The sequence below is a fragment of the Chiloscyllium plagiosum genome, unplaced genomic scaffold (assembly GCF_037043375.1).
Source record: "Chiloscyllium plagiosum isolate Xiang-an unplaced genomic scaffold, Cpla_swu_hap1 HiC_scaffold_12, whole genome shotgun sequence".
NCBI lineage: Eukaryota > Metazoa > Chordata > Chondrichthyes > Orectolobiformes > Hemiscylliidae > Chiloscyllium > Chiloscyllium plagiosum.
This window is the reverse complement of record NW_028270150.1, coordinates 106,305,136-106,323,224: the sequence shown is the minus strand read 5'-3', so window position 1 is coordinate 106,323,224 and position 18,089 is coordinate 106,305,136. Positions and strand designations below refer to the sequence as shown.

Below are 18,089 nucleotides of genomic sequence, written 5' to 3'. Positions count from 1 at the left end.
TGCCCAGAGATTACTAGGGGTCATGAGTTCATAGTGAGAGGGGAACAGTTTAGGGGAGATATGCATGGAAAGTTCTTCACACAAAGAGTGGTGGGTGCCTGGAATGCTTTGCCAGCGGAGGTGGTAGAGGCAGGCACGATACTGTCATTTAAGATGTATCTAGACAGATTCATCAATGGGCAGGGAGCAGAGGGATATACAGATCCTTCCAAAATAAGCAGCAGATTTAGACAGAGGATATGGATCGGCGCAGACTTAGAGGGCCTAAGGCCTGTTCCTGTGCTATAATGTTCTTTGTTCTCTTTGTTCTTTGTCTTCCTTTTGCAGTCAGCTAGCCCATTGTTTTAAGTAGAGTCAAGGGGATTGGAAGGGAGCGCTGTGCTGGACTGAATAATCTGATGTGCACAAGAACAAGCCAGTGATCACTATTCTGTTGTGGAAGCTTCTGGTTAGTGTTCCTCAGCCTCCGCACTGGGACTGTGAGCTGGCATTGAGCAGCATACATTCTCAATGTCACCTTTGCATTCCTAAGGTTTTCTTTTTCCACACACACACACACACAAACACATATACACACACACACAATATGAGGAAGAAAAAGAGAATTTAAGGCCATTGACCTTTTAAATAATTCTAGTCCAGGAATTGGGAGTCCCAACAGCACAAATTATTGGTTGGGAATTGCAAATTCCTTAAAAAAACTGAATTAGATAAATTTGAAGACAGAGTAGGGGCACCGGGGCAAATGGGATTGCTCGTTCAAAGAGCTGGCATAAGCACAATGAGCAGATCGGCCACCTTCTGTGCGCAATGATTCTGAGAAATATATGCCCAACTTTCCATGGTAGGTAAGAGCCCATGGTATTGGCAGTAGTACATTGGAATGGATAGAGAATTGGCTAATAGGCAGAAAATAGATAAGAGGTTCTTTATCAGGTTGGCAACATGCAACCAATAGGGTTCTGCAGGGATCAGTCCTGGGACTGTAACTGTTTGCAATATATATTAATGACTTGGAGAAAGGAAGCGAATGTACTGTGGCCAGACTTGTAGCCAACTCAAAATAGGTGGAAAGGCAAGTTACGAGAGGGTTGCAAACAGCTTACAGGGATATACAGATAGGTTAAGTAAGTGGGTACAAAGTTGGCAAATGGAAAAATATGAAGTTCATTTTGGAAGGGAGATCAAAAGGATAGCATTTTATTTAAATGTAGGGAAACTTCAGAAACTGAGAAAGTTAGCACAAAGCACAGTGGATAATCAGGAAGGCGAATGGAATATTGGTCTTTATTTCAAGGGGTTTGGAGTATAGGAATAGGGATGTCTTAATCCAACTGTTCAAGGTACTGCTAAGACCACATCTGGATTACTGTGAGCAGTTATGCTATCCTTATTCAGGGAAAAATGTTATTTCATTGGAGGTAGTTTGGGGAAGGTTCACAAGGATGATCCCTGATTTTGAGGATTTTCTAGACAGATTGGGACTGTACTCACTGGAGTTTCGAGAATGGGAGATGATCTCATTGTAACATAAATGGTTCTTAAGGGGCTTGACAAAGTAAATGCTGAGAGGATGTTGCCCCTCATGGGATAGTCTATGACCAGAGGGCATAGTGTCAGTGGAAAGAAGTGTCAATTCAGGACTGAGATGAGGAGGAATGTCTTCTCGAGGGTTAAATGTCTTTGGAATTCCTTGCCATAAAAGGCTAAGGGGGCTGGGGGGGCAGAGTCGTTGTGTATATTTAAGTTTGAAACAGGTATATTCTTCAGTTCTGAGGAATGGTCACTGGACCTAAAATGATGACTCTGCTTTCTCTCTACAGATGCTGCCAGATCAGCTGAGTTTCTCGAGCAATATCTTTTTTGCTATAGATAGGTTCTTGATCAGTCGGAGGATCAAAGGTTATGGGGAAAGGACAGGCAAGTGGATGTGAGGAATGTCTGATTGGGCATGATCCAATTACATGGCCAGGGGCTGAATGGCCTGATCCTGTTCCCATTTCTTATGGTCTTATAGAAAGGTTATATTAAATCAGCTTCTACACTCTTTCAGGAAGTACGTTTCAGATCAAAACAATTCCCCCCACTTAAAAACATTCTCCATCACTCCCTCTGGTTCTGTTGCAAATTATTGCCCTCTAATTACTAATTCCACTGCCAGCAAAAAGGGGTCAAGTTTAAATCCTTCAATCTATCCATAAACCTTGTTCTTTGGAACACTCCAGTCATTTCCAGTTCTTCAACATCTGTGCTAAAGTGTGGTGCCCAGAATACAACACAGTTCACGAGCTGAGGTACAACTAATTACACTTTTGTCAAAGTTTATGTCATAACTTCCTTGTGTTTGTCCTGTCTCTGATTACAAAGCCTGTATGTTTGTTTTAAACAACATTCCTAACTCTCTTGCCACCTTTAAAAGTTTGTGTCTATGAACCATGAGGCCTTCCTATTTCTGCAACCCCTGCATTGTTGTATTGTCAGCAAATGTTGACACCTCTTGAGTGGAGACAGAATTGCTACTGGGAGTTAAAATCAGAGCAGATTAGCAACATAGTCTTGACTTCTGAAGTTTATTTATGCAGGTTGTACTTCCCTGATACGGTTGTCTCAGGGTCAGAGAATCTGCCGCCCCACTGCAGCTCAAGTACATTCAGAACACAAACACTTGAATGGTGGCTCAGTGGTTAACACTGCTGCCTCACAGTGACCCAGGTTCAATTCTGTGTGGAGTTTGCACATTCTCCCTGTGTCTGCGTGGGTTTCCTCCCATAGTTAGGTGAATAGGCCATGATAAATTGCCAGTAGTGTTAGATGGATTAGTCAGGGGTAAATATAGGGGGGTGGGTTTCTCTTCGGAGGGTCGGTGTGGACTTGTTGGGCTGAAGGGCCTGTTTCCACACTGTAGGTAATCTAATCTAATCTAATCTAATTTTACCTTGACTTGTATCAATCACAAGTCTGACAAGTGAAAGATTTTCCATTTGAACACCAAAAACAGGTTATAGGGTGCCTAAACTTGACAAAGTATAACAAAAAGTAATATGAATAAAGATTGAGATAGAGCCAAGACAGGGAAAACCAGGAAGTTTCTGCAGCTGGCAGACCAGAGAGTACCAGACTCAGGAAGTTCAGCCTGTACTGAAGTAGTCCAAACCTAACCACAGCAAGACCTGGACGATATCCAGGCTTGGGCTGAAAAGTGGCAAGTTACCATCGTGCCACACAAATGCTAGACAATGACCATCTCCAATAAGAGATGAGCTAACTATCGCCAGTTGACGTTCAATGGTATTACCATTACTGAATCCCCCACAATCCACATTTTGGGGATTAACGTTGACCAGAAACTAAACTGCCATATGAATACTGTGGCTAAAGAGCAAGTCAGAAGCCAGCAATACTGCAGTGAATAGCTCACCACCTGACTCTCCAAAGCCTGCCCCCCACCTACAAGGCACAAGTCAGGAGTGCAATAGAATATTCCTTGCTTGACTGGATCAGTGTAGCTCTGACAACACTCAGGATACTTGACATCATGCAGAGCAAAGTAGCCCACTTGATTGGCACAACATCCACAAGCATTCACTCTTACCACCACATATACATAGAATCCCTACAGTGTGGCAAAACGCCATTCAGCCCACTGAGTCTGCACCAACCTGTCTCCCTATTGGTCTAGTGCTTAAGATTTAGCGCTCTCATCGCCACGGCCCAGGTTTAAATTCCGGTCAGGGAAATAGTTTTTGGGGCAGTACGGTGGCTCAGTGGTTAGCGCTGATACCTCACAGCACCAGGATCCCAGGTTCAATTCCAGCCTTGAGTGACTGTCTGTTTGGAGTTTGCACATTCTCCCCGTGTCTGCTTGGGTTTTCTCCAGGTGCTCCAGTTTCCTCCCACAGTCCAAAGATGTGCAGGTCCAGTGAATTGGCCATGCTAACTTGCCCATAGTGTTAGCTGCATTGGTCAGAGGGAAATGGGTCTGACTGGGTTACTCTTCGGAGGGTCGGTGTGGATTTGTTGGGCCGAAGGGCCTGTTTCCACGCTGTAGGGAATCTGATCTAATCTAATCTAACCCTCCAAAGAGCATCCCACATGGAACCAGCCCACTACCCTTTCCCTGTAACCACACCTTTACCAAAGCTAATGAACTAGATTTTGAGAAGATTTGTAGCTCAGGTTGAGGTTCACATTGTAAGTTTGCTCACTGAGCTGGAAGGTTTGTTTAGAGATGTTTTGTCACCATGCTGAGTAACATCATCAGCGAGCTTCCAGTGAAGCTGGTGTTATGTCCCACTTTCTATTTATGTGTCTTGGTTACTTAAGATGGGTGATATCATTTCTGGTTATTTTCTCAGAGGTTGGTAAATGGGGTCCAAATCGATGTGTTTATTGATGGTTTGAATGCTGGGCCTTTCGGAATTCCTGTGCGTTTCTCTGTTTAGCCTGTCCTAGGATGGATGCGTAGTTCCAGCCGAAGTGGTGTCCTCCTTTGCCTGTGTGTAAGGATACTAGTGTTTGTTACAGTCTTGCATAGTTGTAAATGACATTTGTTTTGCTGGTTGTTGGTATAGGTTGTTGCCAAGGGGTTGGAGTAGTTTGGTAGTCATTTCAGAGATGTCATTCATGTATGGTAATGTGACTAGATTTTCCTGGCCCGTTATGTCTGCTTGTTTGAGTTTTTTGTTTAGGAATCAGTGGGCTGTGTTTTTTGAATACTTATACAGTGTATTCAAGAAGAATGGGTACCCAATAAACACAGTCTACCGATTCCTAAACAAACCCAAACAAGCAAACACAACGGATCCAGAAACTCTTGCCACATTACCATGCATCAAGGACATCTCGGAAATGACAAACAGGCTACTCCGATCCCTTGGCATCATGGTAGCCCACAAACCTACCAACACACTGAAACAGCAGCTGATGAACCTAAAGGACCTTGTACAACAACCAGAAAAACGAAAGTCACTGTAACAAACGCTACATCAGATAGACAGGAAGGAAACTAGCCACCAGGATACACGAACACCAACTAGCCACCAAAAGACATGACCCACTATCACTAGTATCCTTACACACAGACAAATAAGACATCATTTTGACTGGAACAACACGTCCATCTGAGGACAGGCTAAACAGAGACATGCACGGGAATTCCTAAAGGCCTGTCATTCAAACCGGAACTCCATCAATAAACACATCGATTTGGACCCCATTTACCAACCTCTGAGTAATAGAACCGGAAATGATATCACTCACCTTAAGTAACCAAAACACATAAATAGAAAGCAGGACAAAACACCAGCTCTTCACCAGAGGCTCACTGATGATGTTACCCAGCATGGTGACGAGAGGTCTGAGAACAAACCCTCCTGCTAAGGCACTAAGGCTGCACATTGCTAAACACTACGGACAATTTAGCATGGTCGATCCACGTAAACTACGCGTCTTCAGACTGTGGGAAGAAACCAGAGCGCCCAATGAAAACCCACACAAAAACTTGGGGAACGTGCAAACTCCACAGAGGTAGTCACCCAAGGCTGGAAATTGAATCCAGGTCCTTAGCACTGTGAGGCAGCAACTCTAACTACTGAGCCATTATGCAGCACCACTGACCCTCAGCAATAGTGTATACTATCTACAAGATGCACTGAAAAAATTCACTAAAGGTCTTTCAATAGTAGTTTACAAGCCCACAACCGGAGCTGCCCATCTAGAAGAACAAGAACAGCAGATATATAGGATCACAGACACCAGGAGGTTCCCGTCTAGGCCACTTATCATCCAAACCTGGAAATACCTCACCATTCCTTCAGTGTCGCTAGGACAACATTGTAGAATTCACTCCTGAATAGCAAGTGGGTCTACCTATAGCACATGGATAGCCGTGGTTCAAGCAAGCAGCTTATCACCTTTGCAAGGTCATCTAGTGATAGGCAATAAGTACTGGCCCAGCCAGTGATATCTATATCCCACGAATGAATAAAAAAAAACGTAATGCTGGTGTTGCTGATGAATACTCAATATCAACATATTCTGGAGGCTTATTCAACATTTACTGCATCTAATTTTCTGTTTGTTTTGTCTCTTTAGTATGACATTGTTGGTCACTCAGGAGATGGATTCAACATTGAGCTAGTCAGGAGCGACAAACTTCCAAGAAACAACAAGGAGAGGCTTCAGATTATGAAGGTAATTGGTTTTGTTCCTTGCTTGTCACTGCTGGTGGCCTCTGTTGATGTGATTCACTGCATTGCTCGCTAACACAAAAAGCAGCTCATTGAAATAAAGGAAGCGTTCAGAAGGCTGTGGAGCTAATGAGTTTAGGGACTGCAGAGTTAAGATACAGAGCAGGCATAAATTAATGATATAGTATAAGTGTCTTGAGCAGAATGCCCTGCTCCTGTTTCTCTGTGTGCCAAGGTACTGCTCCCATCTCTGATAGCAAAGAAGGAGGGCATGCCTTATCAGGAATAGAAGTTGGGGTGGCCTTCAGTCCCCAGAACCTGTTTGCTGTTGAGTGCTACAAATGCAAGAAATGTTTCTTTCCATTTAAAGCAAAATAGCAAGTCCTGATTAGAGGAACTGTTAATATCTGTCAGGAGACAGGCCCATGTAATCTGGTTCTCATGGAGAAAGAGGCCAGAATGAAATAAGTAGAAAATCAAATGATGGTTTTCACACCACGCACAAACTATAAACAGCTGGTCTTTCTGGATAGGAACACTCAAAAGTGGACCCAAATGGATTGACAGAACCAGATGCCGCTTGAAAAATAGAGAAATAGACTATTTTGTGTTAGCTATATGGCAGAGTACTAATGAGAATTTGTTTTCTGTGAGAAGAACGGGGTCTTGTAGAGAGCCAAGGACCAAGGTATCACAAGCCTTACTACTGAAAGTCAATTAGGTGATATTGAGAAGATTGAGTTGAATGACATTTGAAGGTCACTAAAAGACTTTTTCTAATTTGGCAGTGAGAAGGGAGCCTACTAAAAAGCCAGGTGGACTTTAGAACTGAATCTATCAAATGTTATGTCAGCTGGGAGCATGGTATAACATCCAAATGGGTTGTAAAATATTTTGTACTATTTATAATATTTGTATTACTGAGTTAATGAGAAGTACCATTTCCTTTTGTTTGGCATAATAGTTGTCTGTAAAGAAATGCTTGAGCTATTTTGATTTAAGTTTGTTTGGTAAAGTCTTAAAACATGAATCTTGACATGTGATTCTTTCCATCAGTCATTGGGAAATTTCAATTTCTTTCCGAACATTCTTGGTGTTGCCAAATTGTCATAATTAGAGGATAGCAACAAGTCCAGAGTTGGTCTGGGATTCAAATTAAGAGGCTGTAAAATGGGTATACTGGAACTTACCTGTGTTTAAATAAACAAGGTTAAATATTTGCTATCTTCATTGAAAAGTTAGCATGACTACATATTGGCAGCAGTTTATTTCAGTGGAGAGAGGATATAAACTCTGAGGTACGGAGGGGTCTGGATGTCCAAGTCCATGAATGACCTATGGTTAGTTTCCTCAAAGGCAAATTGCCCTTACTGCAAGGGAAATGGAAAATAAAAGCAGGAACTTTTGTTTTATTGTCTAATGTTAAATGAGCTAACAAGACCAGCATTTACCGCCCATCCCTAATTGCTCTTGAAGTGAGCGGCTTTCTAGGACATTTCAGAGGGCAGAAATGTTGCTTAGAATTTAGAGTCACATGTAGGCCAGCCTGGATGAATATGGCAGATTTCTTTTGTTAAAGGACATGGGTGAACCAGAAGGTTTTTTAATCATTAAACAATACTTTCATGGTTACCATCACTGCCACTAACTTCTTAAATTCCACCAGATCCCATGGTGAGATTTGAACCCATACTTGCAGAGCATGAGCCAGGGTCTCTGGATTACTACTCTATACCACTGTTGTCGGGATGTTTTGCTGCACTTTCACCTTCTGGTTCACCCACGTCCTTTAATAAAAGAAATCTGCCATATTCATCCAGGCTGGCCTACATGTGACTCTAAACTCTAAGCAACGTTTTTGTTTAGGAACTGCCCTCTGAAATGTCCTAGAAAGCCGCTCACTTCAAGGGCAATTCGGGATGGGCGGTAAATTCTAGTCTTGTTAGCTCATTTGCCATCAGATAATAAAACAAAAATTCCTGCTTTTATTTTCCATTTCCCTTGCAGTAAGGGCAACTTGCCTTTGAGGTCATTCTCTGTTTGTACACTTGTTGATCTTCTTACTTGAGAAATGAGATAGATTTGAAGTAGTTCAGAAGAGGTTTACTCGACTGATTCCTGGGATGGGAGAGATCGGATAGGCTGGGCTTATATCCACTGGATTCTGGATCAGTGGTGCTGGAAGATTCAGGCAGCATCCAACGAGCAGCAAAATCGACGTTTCGGGCAAAAGCCCTTCATCAGGAATAAAATTCGCTGCTCATTGGATGCTGCCTGAATTGCTGTGCTCTTCCAGCACCACTGATCCAGAATCTGGTTTCCAGCATCTGCAGTTATTGTTTTTACCTTTATATCCACTGGAGTTTAGAAGAATGAGAGGTGATGTTATTGAGACATAAGATACTGAGAGGACTTGACAGAGTAGATGCTTTTTTCTATTCATGATGGGCATTTCTGGCAGGGCCAGCATTTATTGTGCATCCCTAATTGCTCAGAGGGCAGATAAGAGTCAGTCATGCTGTTGTGGGTCTAATGTCACATGCAGGCCAGACCAGGGAAGGACAGCAGATTTTATTCCCTCGTTAGTGAACCAGATGAGTTTTTCCAACAATCGGTAATGGCTTCGCGGTAGCCATTAGACTGTTAATTCCAGGTTTTTAAAAAAATTGAATTCAAATTGCACCATCTGGAATGGCAGGATTTGAGCCAGGTACCTAGAACATTACCCAGGTCTCTAGATTAATGATCCAGTGATAATGCCACTAGGCCACCACTTAGTCCAAATGGATGAAAGAAAGTTCCATTTTGTGGGTGACACGTAACGTAGGGAACAAAGTTTAAACATCTCCCACTTAATAGTTAAAAAATCACACAACACCAGGTTATAGTCCAACAGGTTTATTTGGAAGCACTAGCTTTTGGAGCGACGCTCCTTCATCAGGTGGTTGTGGACAAACACCTGATGACGGAGCGATGCTCCGAAAGCTAGTGTGCTTCCAATTAAACCTGTTAGACTATAACCTGGTGTTGTGTGCTTTGTAACTTTATACACCCCAGTCCAACACCAGCATCTCCAAATCATGACCACTTAAGTGTGATTCAGTGATTGTAAGAGGGAGATGTGAATTTTGTTTTCTGTTAGAGGGCCTTGGGCTTGTCGAGCTTGAGGAGGAAAATGCTGATCCTGATCGCGCTCAGGCTGATGTAGCAAGAATTCAATTTGAAATGAAACAACTTGAATAAGTCTCTTCAACTGGAGAAAGAAAGAAATTTAAAGAATATTTAAACTTGAAATTCCACAATGGAAGCTAAAGGAAAAGTCTTGAATTTCAAAAGGAGGAAAATTTGAATTCGACAGAGTAAGGCTAGGAGTAGGTGAACACAAGATATCAGTAAAACTTCAGGATACTGCATTTTACTTCCAAAAAAAACTTTTACTTGACGCCTAAATTCAGTGAGAAGAAGCTGAACTATGTCACTTGAGAAAATGACCATGAAACTTCAATTGCTAAATGTTGTGTGAATGAATTTGCAGCGAAGGTTTTGGCAGTGTATTCATTCCATTTACTTATGCAGACTAGTGACTATGATATAGTGAAAGCTGTTGTTCATAATTCTTGAGTCAGTGCCAGAGGTTGCCAGGCAAAATTATGGAATTTGTTGGAGAAAAACAAATAACTATTTGATAGGCAGTTTAGATCAATAAGTTTGAGCTAGACTTTGAAAACCTTAGGGAGGTAATGAAACAATATTTTAAAAAATTATTTCTTTGGGAGTAAGGTCCCACCCAGAAGACCATAATGTTTCTAAGATCAGAGAAGCTGCAGTAATGGTGGAGTATTATGAAATTCTTTTTCCAAGGTTTCCAGCGCAAGGCCTAGTGAATTTTCGCTTCCTATCTTACCGATGTGCCACATTAATTACTAACCCGTCCCCTCTGACTTTCACATCCAGTTTCAATCCCACATAACCATGCACCAAACCCGGAATAACTCGCTACTCAGTGGATATTTACAAAAAGACCAGCTCCTCTGTAAACTTGGTAAGATAGGAGGCTGAATATTAATTAGGTGAGTTATGAAGGTGTTTAACAATCAATAATCACCTCTTAAATCAGCAAAATATTACGGAAGCTGAAAATTTGAAACAAACATAGAGAATGCTGGAGAAACTCAGCAAGTTTGGCGACATCTGTGGAGAGAGAAACAGTTAACATTTCAAGTCTAATTGTAAACTTGCCACAGTGGCTCAATGGTTAGCACTGCTGCATCACAGTGCCAGGGACCTGGGTTCAATTCTAACCTCGGGTGACTGTGTGTGTGGAGTTTGCACCTTCTTCCTGGGCCTGCCAGGTGCTCTGGTTTCTTTCCTCATCCAAACATGTGGAATGGCCATGCTCAATTGTCCATAGTGTTGAGGGATCTGCAAGCTAGTTGGATTGGCCATCGTAAGTGTGGATAAGGAGGTGGTTGGATCTGGGTGGGATGCTATTCAGAGGGTCAGTTCAAACTTGACTGTACGAATGGCCTCTTTCTGCACTGTGAGGATTCTAAGGTTCTTGAAAACATAGTTAATTGGTTAGTGGTAGAAGTGATAGAGACCCATATTTAAGACAAATTGATTACTTTGGTCAATCCATTGTATTAGCTGACAATGACACAGCTTCTATATCTTTATAATAATGCTTCATTAATATTGTTTGTTATACAATTACCAAATGTTGGAATTCAACACATCGTAAAATATTTGGTGATATCGTTCGTGTTGTTTTTCTGACCATGACTGTAGTAGCAATCTCCAATTGTCAAACCACCTGTGCAAGTCACTGGATTTAATCTCCTGACAGTAAACACCCAGCAACTTGTCTCTCTTCTTTCCCTGTTTTCTAACAAACCCCTCCCTTTGATTCCCCATAAATCCACTTGGTCAATCTGTCTCTGATTCCCAATCAATCCTCTTTGCCAGTCTCACTTAGATTCTCAATAACGACATTCCGCCACTAGATCTCTGACTCTGAATCTGTACACTTCATCACTGTCACTTTGATTCCCAATCACTAGTCTCTACTGATCTCAATCTGAGTGTCAATCAGTACTCTCCGTCTACCTCACTTTGATTCCTAATCCCTACTCTCTGCCGATCTCAATCTGATTATTAATCAGTATTCTCCCAGTCAATGCTTTTGTGCTGATTCCCAATAAATACATTCTTGCACTCTCCCTTTGATTCCCAATCTCTCTCTATGTTTCCCAATCAATGCTGTCAATTTCTCTGATTCCAGACCATTGCTCACTGACAGTGCAGATCAGAATTTATTGTGAGAGACTGCTAACATATTCAGTTAAACAAAGTTTAGCAGTTGTACATAAGTGAGTCTGGGAATTGTTGATCTCTGAATGTGACTTCTTGTTTGGTCTGAAACTTGTAGATTGTCTTAATTTTGGTTGCAATTGAAAATTTGTTGCACCGACATTCTGTGGTGAATATGAAAGTTGGGTTACACTTCCAAGGATGTGTTTGAACATAACCTGAGCCTGCTGACTTTTCTTACTGAGATTGTGTGTGTGGGTCTATGTGGTCTGACTCTCGTTAATGGAATGTTTATTTTCTCCAGACAATGCACGCCCATTCCCAATTTTGTATGAGTGGAGACCATACTCTTGAAGGAACAGAGCACGCAATCCAAGAGGTTGCCAAGGAAGAGGCAGATGAACATTTTGTCATTGTTCTGAGTGATGCTAATCTGGAACGATATGGCATAAGCCCTGCAAGGTTCACCCAAGTCTTAACTTGCAACCCTCAGGTTAATGCGTTCGCCATTTTCATTGGATCCCTCGGTGACCAAGCAGTAAGGTATTTTCACAAAAAATATGAACTTTTGTTGTTCCTATTCAGCATATTTTTAATATACACATTGTATAGGGGGTTACCAGTGTCTATCACCAGCAGTGACACAGGTCAAGTCCTGAAGGACGTGTTTGCTAGGCTAAATTTGTGGCGTTTGGTGAGAGATTCAGTACGAGAGAGAAACCAACCAGAGTTCTTCCTTATTAATCTGCCTATTACAGATTCTTCTGTCCATGACACTAACAGTAGGAGTGACCATCTTGTGTCCTTGTCCAGTCCACTCCTTGTGGAAATGAAGTCTCCTCTTCATATTGAGGATAGCTTCTATTGTATTGTGTGACACTACCAGTGGGTCAATGGGACAGATTTCAAACAGATCTAATAACTCAAGATGATGCATCCATGAGGCTCTGAGGGCCATCGACAGCAGCAGAATTGTGTTCAACCATCGACTATAAACTCATGGCCTGGCATTTCTCCCACTCTACCAGTATGTCAAGCCAGGAGATCAACCCTGGTTCAGTGTAGAGTGTAGGAGGGTATGTTAGGCGCAGAACCAGAAATACCTTTAAAACGAGATGCCAAACTGTTGAAGCTACCAAACAGGCCTACTTCCGTACTAAACGTCAAAAGCAGAATGTAACAGCCAGAACGGGGCAATTCCACAATGAGCAGATCAGATGTGCACACCTGCACTTATTGTCTTGAGATGGTGGTCAATTAAATAAATAACATGAACATTTTCATTCCCAGTGGTGGTAGACCCCAAGATGTCAGTGCAAAACACAAGACTTACAGAACATTCTTCAGCCAGAATTTCAGGAGATTAGCATCGCAGTAATGTTACTGGATAGTCATCCAGGGAGACCCAGCAAAACTGAAGTCAATGGGAATTGGGAGGAGGAGGAAGCTCTCCACTGGTTGGAGTCATACGTAGCACAGAGCGAAATGGTGATGGTTGTTGGAGACCGATCATCTTGGCTATTCACCACATCAATAATCCACCGAGACTGGAGCAATTTGTGTCCACATGCAGCAAGGCTTGAACAGAATTCGGGCTTGACCCGCTGACTGTCAAGGAACATTTGTGTAAAGCAATGGCCATCTTAAATGAGAGGATCTGACAAGCTCCTGTCAATGGCATTACCATTGCTAGACCTCTCAAAGCATCCTGAGGGTGATCATCAACCTTACTGGACCAGCACCATAATAATTCTGCAACAAGTAGCTCATCGCCTAACTCCCCAAACGCTCCCGATCAAGTGCTGTGTTTGTCCCAAACAATGTCAAGCCTTGAGTGTTACTGAAGCTGCTCTGATCCAGAAATATGGAGTGTATTCCATCACACTGCTGACTTCTGTATGGTGAATAGCGGATAGGATTTGCGGAGTCAGGAGGTGAGTTACTCCCTGCAGATTGTGCAGCCATTGTATTGAGATGGCTCATCCGGTTCAGTCTCTGATTAATGGTAACTCCTAGGATGTTGATTTTGGGGTATCGTTAGATTCTCTTGCTGGAGATGACCATTACCTGGCATTTGTGTGGCATGAATTTCAGCCCAAGCCTCTATCGTTTAGGTGTTGGTACTTAGGCACGTGGAATGTTTCAGCATCTGAGGGGTTGATGCTGAACATTGTGCAATCATCGGCAAACATCTGCATTCTGACATTGTGAGGGTCATTGATGAAACAGCTGAAGATGTATGGGCTTAGGACACGAACCTGATCAATTCTTGTGGGGATATCCTGGAGCTGAGATTACTGACTAACCACGACCATCTCCCTTTGTTCCAGATATCAGTCCCAACAGCAGAGAGATTTCCCTCAGATTCCAGTTTTTCTGTGGTTCTTGAATGCCATAATCTAGGGGGATTCATGAACTGGGTGTCAAAATCCTGCACACGTGTATACTGAAAGTTTGGGATTTCAGCAATAGCTGGTATGGAGATCCACCTCCCATTCCCCTATCTCATAACGTTACACCCCGTCCCCATGATTTTACATGTAACCTTCCCCAGTCCCTCCACTACCGCAGCCCAGTCTCTCGTGTCTCCTCTCCCGGAACCCAGTCTCTCGTGTCTCTGTCCCTGAGCTCAATCCTCTCGTGTCTCAGTCCCTCAGCCCAATCTCTCGTGTCTCACTGTGCCACCGTGCCGTGTCTCTCAGCCCAGTCTCTTTTGTCTCTGTCTCTCAGCCCAGTCTCTCGTGTCTCGGTCCCTCAGCCCAGTCCCTCGTGTCTCTGTACCTGAGCCCAGTCTCTCGTGTCTCTGTCCCTGAGCCCAGTCTCTCGTGTCTCTGTCCCTCAGCCCAGTCTCTCATGTCTGTCTCTGGGGCACAGTGGTTAGCACTGCTGCCTCACAGCGCCAGAGACCCGGGTTCAATTCCCGCCTCAGCCGACTGACTGTCTGGAGTTTGCACATTCTCCCCGTGTCTGCGTGGTTTTCCTCCGGGTGCTCCGGTTTCCTCCCACAGTCCAAAAATGTGCAGGTCAGGTGAATTGGCCATGCTAAATTGCCCGTAGTGTTAGGTGCAGGGGAAATGTAGGGAAATGGGTCTGGGTGGGTTGCGCTTTGCCAGGTCGGTGTGGACTTGCTGGGCCGAAGGGCCTGTTTCCACACTGTAAAGGAATCTAATCAGTCTCTCGTGTCTCCTCTCCCTCAGCCCAGTCTCTCATGTTTCTGTCTCTCAGCCCAGTCTCTCGTGTCTGTCCCTAAGCCCAGTCTCTCGTGTCTGTCCCTAAGCCCAGTCACTCGTGTCTCTGTCTCTCAGCCCAGTCTCTCGTGTCTCTGTCTCTCAGCCCAGTCTCTCGTGTCTCTGTCCCTGAGCCCAGTCTCTCGTGAATCTGTCCCTCAGCCCAGTCTCTCGTGTCTCTGTCCCTCAGCCCAGTCTCTCGTGTCTCTGTCCCTGAGCCCAGTCTCTCGTGAATCTGTCCCTCAGCCCAGTCCCTTGTGTCTCTGTCCCTGAGCCCAGTCTCTCGTGTCTCTGTCTCTCAGCCCAGTCACTCGTGTCTCTGTCCCTGAGCCCAGTCTCTCGTGAATCTGTCCCTCAGCCCAGTCCCTTGTGTCTCTGTCCCTGAGCCCAGTCTCTCGTGTCTCTGTCTCTCAGCCCAGTCTCTCGTGTCTCCTCTCCCTCAGCCCAGTCTCTCGTGGCTCTGTCCCTCAGCCCAGTCTCTCGTGTCTCTGTCCCTGAGCCCAGTCTCTCGTGTCTCTGTCCCTGAGCCCAGACTCTCGTGTCTCTGTCCCTCAGCCCAGTCTCTCGTGTCTCTGTCCCTGAGCCCAGACTCTCGTGTCTCTGTCCCTCAGCCCAGTCTCTCGTGTCTCTGTCCCTGAGCCCAGTCTCTCGTGTCTCTGTCCCTGAGCCCAGACTCTCGTGTCTCTGTCCCTCAGCCCAGTCTCTCGTGTCTCTGTCCCTCAGCCCAGTCTCTCGTGTCTCTGTCCCTCAGCCCGGTCTCTCGTGTCTCTGTCCCTCAACCCAGTCTCTCGTGTCTCTGTCCCTGAGCCCAGTCTCGCGTGTCTCTGTCCGTCAGCCCAGTCTCTCGTGTCTCTGTCCCTCAGCCCAGTCTCTCATGTCTCTGTCCCTGAGCCCAGTCTCTCGTGTCTCTGTCCCTCAGCCCGGTCTCTCGTGTGTGTGTCCCTGAGCCCAGTCTCTCGTGTGTGTGTGTCTGAGCCCAGTCTCTCGTGTGTGTGTGTGTCTGAGCCCAGTCTCTCGTGTGTGTGTCCCTGAGCCCAGTCTCGCGTGTCTCTGTCCCTCGACCCAGTCTCTCGTGTCTCTGTCCCACGGCCCAGTCTCTCATGTCTCTGTCCCTGAGCCCAGTCTCTCGTGTCTCTGTCCCTGAGCCCAGTCTCTCGTGTCTCTGTCCCTCAGCCCAGTCTCTCGTGTCTCTGTCCCTCAGCCTGGTCTCTCGTGTGTGTGTCCCTGAGCCCAGTCTCTCGTGTGTGTGTGTCTGAGCCCAGTCTCTCGTGTGTGTGTGTCTGAGCCCAGTCTCTCGTGTGTGTGTGTCTGAGCCCAGTCTCTCGTGTGTGTGTGTCTGAGCCCAGTCTCTCGTGTGTGTGTCCCTGAGCCCAGTCTCTCGTGTCTCTGTCCCTCGGCCCAGTCTCTCGTGTCTCTGTCCCTCGGCCCAGTCTCTCGTGTCTCTGTCCCACGGCCCAGTCTCTCGTGTCTCTGTCCCTGAGCCCAGTCTCTCGTGTCTCTGTCCCTCGGCCCAGTCTCTCGTGTCTCTGTCCCACGGCCCAGTCTCTCGTGTCTCTGTCCCTGAGCCCAGTCTCTCGTGTCTCTGTCCCTGAGCCCAGTCTCTCGTGCCCCGTCCCTGAGCCCAGTCTCACGTGTCTCTGTCCCTCAGCCCAGTCTCTTGTGTCTCTTTCCCTGAGCCCAGTCTCTCATGTCTCCTCTACCTCAGCCCAGTCTCTCGTGTCTGTCCCTAAGCCCAGCGTCTTGTGTCTCTGTCTCTCAGGCCAGTCTCTCCTCTCTCAGTCCCTGAGCCCAGTCTCTCGTGTCTCTATCCCCGAGCCCAGTCTCTCGTGTCTCTGTCCTTGAGCCCAGTCTCTCATGTCTCTGTCCCTGAGCCCAGTCTGTCGTGTCTCTGTCCGTCAGCCCAGTCTGTCGTTTCTCTGTCCCTGAGCCCAGACTCTCGTGACTCTGTCCCTCAGCCCAGTCTCTCGTGACTCTGTCCCTCAGCCCAGTCTCTCGTGTCTCCTCTCCCTGGACCCAGTCTCTCGTGTCTCTGTCCCTGAGCCCAGTCTCTCGTGTCTCTGTCTCTCAGCCCAGTCTCTCGTGTCTCTGTCCCTCAGCCCAGTCTCTCATGTCTGTCTCTGGGACCAGTCTCTCGTGTCTCCTCTCCCTCAGCCCAGTCTCTCATGATTCTGTCTTTCAGCCCAGTCTCTCGTGTCTGTCCCTAAGCCCAGTCTCTCGTGTCTGTCCCTAAGCCCAGTCACTCGTGTCTCTGTCCCTGAGCCCAGTCTCTCGTGAATCTGTCCCTCAGCCCATTCCCTTGTGTCTCTGTCCCTGAGCCCAGTCTCTCGTGTCTCTGTCTCTCAGCCCAGTCTCTCGTGTCTCTTCTCCCTCAGCTCAGTCTCTCGTGTCTCTGTCCCTGAGCCCAGTCTCTCGTGTCTCTGTCCCTGAGCCCAGTCTCTCGTGTCTCTGTCCCTGAGCCCAGTCTCTCGTGTCTCTGTCCCTCCGTCCAGTCTCTCGTGTCTCTGTCCCTCAACCCAATCTCTCGTGTCTCTGTCCCTCAGTCCACTCTGTTGTGTCTCTGCCCCTTAGCCCAGTCTCTCGTGTCTCCTCTCCCTCAGCCCAGTCTCTCGTGGCTCTGTCCCTCAACCCAGTCTCTCGTGTCTCATCTCCCTCAGTCCAGTCTGTCGTGTCTCTGCCCCTCAGTCCAGTCTCTCGTGTCTCTGTCCGTCAGCCCAGTCTCTCGTGTCTCTGTCCGTCAGCCCAGTCTCTCGTGTCTCTGTCCGTCAGCCCAGTCTCTCGTGTCTCTGTCCCTGAGCCCAGACTCTCGTGTCTCTGTCCCTGAGCCCAGACTCTCATGTCTCTGTCCCTCAGCCCAGTCTCTCGTGTCTCTGTCCCTCAGCCCAGTCTCTCGTGTCTCTGTCACTGAGCCCGGTCTCTCGTGTCTCTGTCCCTCAACCCAGTCTCTCGTGTCTCTGTCCCTGAGCCCAGTCTCTCGTGTCTCTGTCCCTGAGCCCAGTCTCTCGTGTCTCTGTCCCTGAGCCCAGTCTCTCATGTCTGTCCCTGAGCCCAGTCTCACAGGTCTCTGTCGCTCAGCCCAGTCTCTCGTGTCTCTTTCCCTGAGCCCAGTCTCTCGAGTCTCTTCTTCTCAGCCCAGTCTCTCATGTCTCCTCTACCTCATCCCAGTCTCTCGTGTCTCTGTCTCTTCGCCCAGTCTCTCGTGTCTCAGTCCCTCAGCCCAGTCTGTCGTGTCTCTGTCCCAGAGCCCAGTCTGTCGTGTCTCTGTCCCAGAGCCCAGTCTCTCGTGTCTCTGTCCCAGAGCCCAGTCCATTGTGTCTCCTCTCCCTGGACCCAGTCTCTCGTGTCTCCTCTCCCTCAGCCCAGTCTC

General features: G+C 46.2%; 1 protein-coding gene across 4 annotated transcripts in view; it reads left to right on the top strand.

The window, feature by feature from the left end:
- Nucleotides 1–18,089, top strand: part of vwa8 (von Willebrand factor A domain containing 8) — a 367,132-nt gene that overhangs the window by 330,116 nt on the left and 18,927 nt on the right. For all 4 annotated transcript variants that reach the window (XM_087993166.1, XM_087993165.1, XM_087993168.1 and 1 more), the window contains 2 exons: nt 6,094–6,192; nt 11,803–12,041. In XM_087993166.1, the coding sequence (XP_087849292.1) occupies nt 6,094–6,192; nt 11,803–12,041 (338 nt within the window). The remainder of the gene's footprint in view (nt 1–6,093; nt 6,193–11,802; nt 12,042–18,089) is intronic.